The sequence below is a fragment of the Monopterus albus genome, unplaced genomic scaffold (assembly GCF_001952655.1).
Source record: "Monopterus albus unplaced genomic scaffold, M_albus_1.0 scaffold171.1, whole genome shotgun sequence".
Classification (NCBI taxonomy): Eukaryota; Metazoa; Chordata; class Actinopteri; order Synbranchiformes; family Synbranchidae; genus Monopterus; species Monopterus albus.
In genome coordinates this window covers 505817-515217 of record NW_018128051.1, presented here as the reverse complement: position 1 = coordinate 515217, position 9401 = coordinate 505817, and the positions used below count along the sequence as shown (strand labels likewise).

The following is a 9401-nucleotide window of genomic DNA, read 5'->3' as shown; positions in this document are numbered from 1 at the left end:
TCGCATGAAATGCGACATGGCCGTTCAGACTGAAGTCGCATTGCAAAACTTCGGATATGTATCCGATTTAGGACCACATATGAAAGTGGCCTGGACCGAATTTGAAAAAATCGGATTTGTGCTGTTCACACTCTCATAAGGAAATCGGATATGGGTCACATTTGGGCAAAAAGATCGGATTTGAGTCACTTCAGCCTGTAGTGTGAACGTGGCATAAGAGCTCACAAGTCTGAACTTTACAACAACCGCATGTTCTGTTCAAGTATTCTTTAGATACACAAAATGCCTAAAAAGGATTAACATGTTAAATGTATAATCCACCATAAAACCTTAAATGCAAATGATTAGGTATGTTTCTACTGTCATCTTCATTTATTTCACAGACAACATGCATTAAGCCAGCTTGTTAATTGGCTTAACAACTAACTATAAGCGAGATGGTTCCTCTTTATCTACTAGCTAAAAAGTAAATAGGATTGCCAAAGTAATCATTACTTCATCACACATTTGGTCTTTCTTTTCATGATACTGTCTCATACAGTTCCCATTTAAATGTTAAAACCCTCTCTTCTTTTTATCCTTCTCCACACTTTCTCTCCTATCATCTATACAATATCTCTGCTTTGCTATGAGGATGGCTGTTTGTTATAGCAGACTACTCTTTGAAGATCACCCTCTTCAAATTGTGCGGAAATAATACTCCATTAAGCAAAGCAAATTAGTCCTCGGTTTAATTACTAGCTCTGTTCCCGCAGTGCGGATGCATACAATATTAACTTTATAATAATTTCTTGAACAAATAATTTAAAAACCAATTCACCAGGGATTGATGAATGCCAATAAATTGCTGTCAAAGGAACAGTGAAGGAATCTGAATGCTTAATTTGGTAAATAGAAAGCAGGAGAGAGGCCACTTTGGCGTGAATGCAGTTAATTTATCTCGATTAGAAAGATGCGCATGAGCACTAACATGCCAGACAGATGTGCTGCCCCGAATGGATGGAAGAAGCCAAAGAAAAAGTATCAATGATGATGGGTGGAGCAGACATCCAGACAGGAAATTGAAGACAAAACAAACAATGATAACAAGGGTGAGGAAAAAAAAAGATGATTTTCAAACATTTTCTAGATAGTAAGATTATTTGACAAAGCTGTCTGACAGATGTTTTCATTGATAAAATGCTAAAAACAGAGGAGGAGGAGTCTGGCTTAGGTACAAAAACAGAGCAAGCTTCTACTATGTGATGTCTGTGTCCCACAGCTGGGGACTTTTGTAAAGGCCTCACCTGGCTGATTAGGTTGAGCAGAGGTTTGCCTTCTGAACCAACCAGGCAAGTCAGCAGCTGCGGTATCCATGCCAACCACTGGATGGGCGGAACTCCAATGCAGTACTTGTCTACGGCATCTGCCAGTGTGTTCTTGTCATCAAAGCTAAGTAGCCACAACACCTACGGGTGGAAAAAAAGCAAAATGTGAGAAGGGAGGGATGGCGGTGAAGACAGCAGGAGAGGCGTGTAAAAAGAAAAGGGACAGACAAAAACTACATGCGAAACCAACATTAGAAACAACATTGTAGAAAATTCCATAAGTTTCACAATAAAGTGAATAAAGCACTCTAAGACACCAAATAGCAAGTGGTAAGATCTGTATCATTAATCAAGCCATAGCTGCGTCCCTGCTCCTGCTCTGTTCAAAGCAGGAGGAAGGGGGGTTGGAGAGATATGAATGAGTACATCTTAGCAACCCTTGCTATGATCAAAGCTGAGCCATTGTGGAGGTGATCTCTCCTCCCCTGGTGTGCTTGTGTGTGCATCTACATTGTGATGAAGACATTAACCCCATTCAACCTTCCTAGGCTCTCTTCAGTGAGCCAACTCGGGTACACAGACTGTGTATAATTGCTAATAATGGCCGGTCACTCCCTTCATCCATCAGGACTACGCACTGCCAACCCAGCCTCGCGGTACAAAATATCAGAAAACCTGAAAAACATTGAATTTATATGTGAAGGCAATACATTATTAGAAAAGATAATAGCAATGCTTGATGCTAAGACTGGATGTGGAAAAAAGATATTTATTATTTAGCCAGCCTGACGCACATACAAGCTGGTAGCTTTTGCTCTCTGGGTGAGTCCCTCTAATCCAATTCTCTTGTGCCTCTTTGAAAGCAGAGACCCAGAAGGCAGTTTAGTAAGTTTTACTAAAGTGTGTTTGTAGAATGAAGGCGGGATGCTTGTTAACAAGGAGTCCATCTCTTTCCATCCTGCACAAAGCTTATTGAACTGGTAAGTACGATAGCACTGGACTGACAGTCCACATAGAAGGTCAGGAGATTGGAGTACCAGGGGAAGTCATTAGTCTGTTAACCCTCCATGTCAGAGGATGGCCTTCACTCTACCATCAATCTGACGTGGGAACTCATTCATACGGTCTTCCGGCGGTCTGTAATCAATCAAATTACTACTTTTTTCCTGTAACTGTGGCTAAGTAAAAGAGGGCAAAAAAGAATGCCTTTGTTCCCATCAGCACCAATGAGCTGGATCAGGTCAAGACACAGGGGATTAGGTGGAGTGGATGCTGATGTGGTACATTCTGAAGGAAAAAATATCACTCTCAACAACCAAGGACAGGAGATAAACAACAGTGATTATGTTACACATATAAACATTTTACAAGACATTTTCACACATGAACATGGATATTCACACAAAAGCCCTTCTTCCCAATTCCCATTTTATCACCTTAGCTAGGTATTTGCGGGATTTGCTCTCATTCTGATGGCGACAAGCGTGCAAGTAGCAGGTAATGGCGGAGACTCCCAAGTGCAGCTGACGGTCCTTGACGAAGATGTTCTCCAGGTAGTCACCCCACATGGCCCAGGCCTTCACCAGTACATCATGCATCTGTACTGCTGCTGAAAATGCCTTGTTGGCCTCCTCTGACCTGGAACAGAAAGGAAGGAAAATGGATAGAATTAGATAGTAAAGGACAAGGCTGAGTGTCTATGACAAGTGAACAAAGGGAGGTGGCAGGAGAGGAAATAGGACGAGTGAATGAGAAATAAAAAAAAAAAACTAAATTTAAAACAAGGAGGGACCCTGAAAGGTGGGGTTGAAGGCACAAAAGAAAAAAGGAAAAAAATGGAGTGTGCAAGAAACCGATTATGAAGATCATATTCTGAATTATGTACTACACATCAATAAGCACCATATTTCATTTGCTGTAATCTTCAAGGCCTTTCCCCTTAGCAAGCATTTAACCCAGCATGAATTAATGTCACTGAGGGTTCGGCCGTTTTGCTACATTATAATACGAGTTGAACCCAACCCTGCCGTACTGTGCATATCAGTCCATTTAATATCAGGTGACATATGAGCTTAATAACTTCCTCTTTGATCAGAAATGACAGAGCCACAACAAGGTAAAAACTCAGTGTAATGCCTAAATTTAGCTTGTCTGTACACAAATACACCGACTATGAAGAGCATTGCTCCAGCTTAGAGAAATAGGAAGTTACTTTCGGCTTTTCCCGTTTAGGGGTCGCCACAGTGAATCGTCACACTGACGACTCGCATGTTGACATTTGGCACGTGTTTTATGCCGGATGCCATTCCCGATGCAACCCCGATTTGAACCCGGGCTGCAGTGGCGAGAGCATTGCGCTTTAACCACTAGCCTACCAGGGACGGCCTCCAGTTTAGAGAAATAAATTTAAGAATCCTTGGGATTTTTTTTATTCTGCTACTGCAATCTAGCAGTTACACGTTGACCATCTGATTTAGGAACCCTTAAAAAGCAGACAGGCTACATCTGGCACACCTTTCAGCCTTTGGTTAATTTAAAGAAAAAAAAAAATCAAGAGGCATCCTGAGATGCACTACCCTTCAGTTAAAACATAGAGACAGGCCTGTCAACAAAAAAGCCTTATCAGGCTACACTGGTAAATGGACCTCCATTTTAGGAGTGCTTCCAAAACTACTCGCCTGCTTACTTACAGTGAAATGTCTCCCAAGCCAATCAATTAAAATGTGTTATTATAAAAGGCATTTTGGCATGTGATTAAGAAACGGGAGCTTGATTGCTATGGGAGTCAGAGCCGAACACTCTCCAGTAATACTTAATGGGGTTGCCTCAGTCACTTTGCCAGTGTTAAAGTACATTAACACTATCTAGTACCCAGCTCAACAGGCACACAGGCACCCAACAGACTGTCAAATCTCTGACACACGTTTAATTGAATGATCCCAAAATCCTTAGCACATGTGCTAGCACATGTGTAGGTACACACAATGATCCCAAAATCCTTAGCACATGTGTAGGTACACAAAGACACACACAAAGACTCTCTCAACCCCTAACCCCCACTCTGCTATTAATTCTCCCCCAGTGTAGAAAAAAAGTCTTAATGATTGCAATAAACTCTGCTGAGGTGTAGACAAGTTTTGCTGATCCCACAGATTCTTGTAATTTGCCTCAAGTTAATTACTGAGCTGCATATACATTCAATAAACCTTCCTCAATTTATCTTTCACCCCTCAGGATGTCATGTCACGTCAAAAATGATGGGCAAAAAGGGGGCGCTGAAGGGGAAAGTGTGTTAAGAATATGCTGTGCATATCCACGGCCCAACAAAACGTGGAGAGAGCGCAGTCATATGAAGACAACCTTTGCAGCCAAAAACACATTGCTGACTCTGTTACAAGCTGATGACAGAGATGTGCATTAACATCTGAGCCACGTCATGGGGGTTACCAAGCAACATAATCTCAGAGGTGCATCACCTTGAGGCAAAAAGTGCTGATTAAATGTGACTGCCATGTCCTGACAGGTTAAAACACCCACACAGTATTAAGAGAGCACTGACACAGTTTGAGGACAATGTGATAACGAACAAAGGGAAGTCAATGACAGGAAGAAGCATAGATTTAGATTATAAAAAAAGGAGAAAGCTAATTTAAAGTTGGCTACACAGTGACAATATTTGTGCAAAGCTGGAAAGCTCGCCAAAGACAGAACAGCTAGAGCACTGGTGGACATACTTGTTGATTTGAGCCAGGAACATGCCTTTGAGAGCGTAAAACTCAGCTGTCATCTCTTTGGTGAAGTACTTCAGGTTGGTCGACTCTATCACTTCCAAACCCTAAAGAAAAAACAGAGGTTTAAACTCAGACAACACTGCAGTAAAAACAAATAACTTTCAACAATGCTAGGGACAGAAATCCTGAGGAAGATGCAACAACATTCTGTTTTAGACATGGCTGGTGAAAAACAAACAAACTGCTCGTGTTCATTAAGAAGTAAGAAAAGAGGTGTTAAGGGAACTAAACTTCCATTATGGTGAGCCTCTGATTAGGTGTCCCCTATGTACTGCTGTGACAAACGATGTGTAACTGGAGAGAGAGACAGAGAGAACCAGAGGAGATGAGATAGAAGAGAGAAAGAGAGAGAGAGAAGAGTGTCTACTGGCACTTTTAATGACTTGTGGTGTGGTGAACTGCTTCTATTAATCAGAGTACTCCATGGGCGTAAGAGCAAGCTCCTGAGTTACAATCTCTTATAAGTCTCCCTGCTATAACTTGTCACCTAGAGCCACCCCAAACACTTCTTACTCTTACTACTTTTCCACTCAACGATCCACTAACTATGCTCCCAGCTACTGCTAAGAGAAATCAGACTAAGTACTTAAATCACACTAAATGAATCAAATGTGTTGTTCTCGAGTAGAGACTGGCTTTCAAACTGGAGTGTCCATTACCATGGTCTAAACCTCTTGCAGCTGTGCTGCATTATAATGCAGGTGTTGTATGAATACAATATATTTCTCAAGTTTTGATCACACAATTAGACTGTACAGACAAAAAGATTTTTCCTCTAATGATTTTGCAAATAATACATTTCATGGGTTTCTTACAAGATGTATTAAAATTTTATAGAGGTAATAATAAAACCAAGAGTGACTTTGAACATGACAAACACCATTAGCAGTGGCGTTTGTGATACTGAAAACAATCCTGGGGCTCAAATATATTGTCATCACAGCAGTTAAGTGTGGGTGTTACTGTATATATGTATTAATAAATAAAACATCACAGAGAAAATAAATAGATTAGAACACAAGTCAGGTGCCTGCATATGCATCCATACAGCCTAAACAGTTTGTTTAGGCTGTTTGTTAAACAGTGCCTAAACAGAATAATAAAACGGTAACTGATTCTTTCATTTAAATTACAGGAGAGAAGGAGAAAGGGGTCTTCCACTTTACCTGCATGCATTCATTCTTGCCCATGACTCCAGCCAGCTGCAAATAACATTTGACCTGCTGTCTGATCTTCTGAAAGCAGTCAACAATGGGCACAGTGGGGATGGTATGGATACGACTCAAAATATCCAGAGCCACATTCACCAAACCCTGGGGAAACAAAAGTGTGATGATGGATTCCCAAACAAAACCAAAAGGTTAAAGAAACTTCTTATTTCAAATCTATCTCACAAAAGCAGGCTTGTAAGTCTGAATCATTACCTGTTTGCGTGCAATCTTGCCATACTGAATGATAGCAGAAGCTGAGGCATGAACTCCTAACATGGCGTTGTTGTTGTTGGGATCGTGCTGTGCGTTTGTCTCATATGCCGTTACAATGGCTGTGCACAGAGACAAAACTGTAATGAACATAGCTTTTCTTTTAACACAAGTATCACTGTTGAAGAAGTTAAACAGGGGGGGCTTAGAGAAGTGTGAACATCTGCTAGCACTCAAAGCTCTGCTGTCATAACACATAGGAGGGTACTGGGGACACTAAATGTATTGAACAGTAAATGGGCCATGGCGATGAATTTCATAAGAAAAAATTCCATTTCACTTTAACATAAGGTTGAAGCCTATCATGTCTAAATGAAGTGAATTTTATTGGCATGGTGCTGCAGAACCAGCTCTATCATTATTTCAGCACCTCCCAGTGTGAGTTAGAGCTCACGTTGCTTGAGACATCACATTTTGCAGTGACTGCCTCTCTGAATAGTTTTAAAGTCACCGTGGCAGAGAGTTAAGCACTGAGCAAGGTAAATATGTGTGTGTGTACGGTATGTGTGTGTTACGTCCTGCAGTGAGAAAGAGTGCTTTAGTGAGCTGACATTTGGAAATATACAGAGACCCTGAGGGGGTTCTGCATGACATAACCTTTTAAAGAAGACCTCTTTCTGGAACCAAGATAAACATAAGCAGCAAAATGAGTGTGTCTGCATGAGGGTGGCACCTTGTAACACATGTACAATGTGCAAAAGTTCACATAATGTTTCACTAGTGTCAGACTTATTCGGGTCTGAGTGTGTGTCGTACCTTGGTAGTGGTGCTGACGCCACATGAAGATGCTGCTCCAGTGGGACAGATCATCAGAAACAATAGGCAGTCGGTTCCTCCAGGTTTTCACCACAGTCTTCATGTCATGGAGGCTGGTGTTGCGGCCCAAGTTAGCTGGCTGAAGGCCTGCATTAATTTGGGCTGCTTCTTGCAGTTCAATGATCTGCTGTGCTGCCTAGAGAGAAATTATAAGAAAAAAAATTGCTCTCAACCTTTCATACAGTATCACGAGTATCTTTACCACAACTCACTTGACTTTTTGACTCCAACTCTAAACTTTTATGCATGCAAGGTGGGAGATCTGAAGCAGCAAATGCTTCTCATGCTGGCAATAACTGCTGTTTTTGTTTACAGGTAATATTTTGTGTTCCCAGACCTGCTCTACAGTCTGCTTCAAAGAATTGGTCCAGACACTAAACAAGGTGCATTCAATCTTGTTAATAGTTTGTCTACACATCAAATGTATGCTACTTGTCAAAATTCCCACTTCGTGTTTACTGCACAGACATATGGTATCCATCTGCCATCAATCAGTGATAAAGTCACTCATCTAAAGTTTAGGACATCTCATGTAAATTATTGTATTTTCATTGCGTTAATGCTCCTGAACCAAAAATTTAAGTTTTGCTTGTTTTAGGGTGTTTTGACATGCAACTTGCTTTTTCTGCCTCGCCTCACTCACATCACTTCTTCTTCTGTTCCCTGTCTAGAGCACAATAAAGCAGCATGTCTCTAAAATATTTAAGTGAGTCTAATGAAAACAAAGGTAAAGAAGGAAGGAAAGAAGAAAAGGTAAGATCTAATAAGATGGTAAGTAGCTAACATGGTTAAAAAGTGGATATGGGGAGTTTGGAGATCAGTGTAAAGGGATGCAGTGAGAGACCAGAGAGGCAGATGGAAGAAATAAGAAGGAAGGTGACGGCAGGAAAGAGAGTGTGAGACAGTCATTTTTCCTTTAACACAGCAGAGTACAAGGTAAAAGATTGGAACATAAACAACACAAAAAGTAAAAGGCAGAGACTGAAATAATAAGAAAGAGGACTATGGGTGTTGTAGATACAAAGACGAAAGACAATGCTGGGACTGACCTCCTGTAGGCTAAAGACTCATACTCAATAATCCCTGGGATGAAAAGCTTCCACAAACAAGACTGATCAAAGCAACCAAATGCATTTACCTCTAGGATAGCTACACCTGAGGAGCCCAAACACAGCCCTGAGCAAACAACAATACATTCTCAAAGCCTCATGTAGCAAAACATTAACACACATTATTATTATTATTTTTTTTTTACAATTTGATTTTTATGCCCTATTTTTAGGCCAAACTGACTGAATAATACACATCCCACATAAAGCAAGCTGTGCAACAAAAACCCATAGGTTTTGCATTAGAAATGCAGTCCAGCAATACATTTATCTATGCCAAAATAGTAGGTTTGCAGTGGAATTCATTATGTCTTCCTACATTGCTTCAATCTGCTCACATACCACAAAGAGAAAAAAAAAAGACAAGATGGGAAAAGGGGAAAATGATAAGTGGGAGCTCCTATCTCATTCTGTGAAAAAAGCATCATTGATTGACCCAAAGCCACTTGGTGAACATATAATCAATCATTCCATTATAACTACTCATCAGTCAATATTAAGGCCAACCCACATAATCAATAGTGTGGGTGATAATCCATTGATCGTCAGTCACCACTGGGAGCTGGGATTTGATGATAACTTGATTCAAATGGTGTTTGAACTCTACTATATTTGCAGAATCTGGGCTTCTCATTCTCCAAGGCTCATGGATTGTGAATGTGAGATATAGAGTTTGGAATGGAGATTTACTATAGCCTGCTTGACTGGACAGAGGAATAAATAGCTTGTTTTCCTCTGCCTAGGATAAATAATTGAACTGCACATATGCAAGCACAAATATACCAACACACACACACACACACACACACCACAAAATAACAAAGTATGTAGTCACCTAATTCAAATACCTATTTTTAAATGTTTAATGTAGTGAATCAGAACTGTGTTGAATACTTA

General features: G+C 40.6%; 1 protein-coding gene across 1 annotated transcript in view; it reads right to left on the bottom strand.

Annotated features, from left to right (window-relative positions):
• trrap (transformation/transcription domain-associated protein) overlaps positions 1-9401 on the bottom strand; it is an 86101-nt gene that overhangs the window by 19047 nt on the left and 57653 nt on the right. Inside the window, 6 exon segments of the mRNA XM_020615948.1 lie at positions 1287-1448; positions 2744-2945; positions 5042-5142; positions 6265-6411; positions 6523-6641; positions 7336-7531. Of these exon segments, the coding sequence (XP_020471604.1) occupies positions 1287-1448; positions 2744-2945; positions 5042-5142; positions 6265-6411; positions 6523-6641; positions 7336-7531 (927 nt within the window).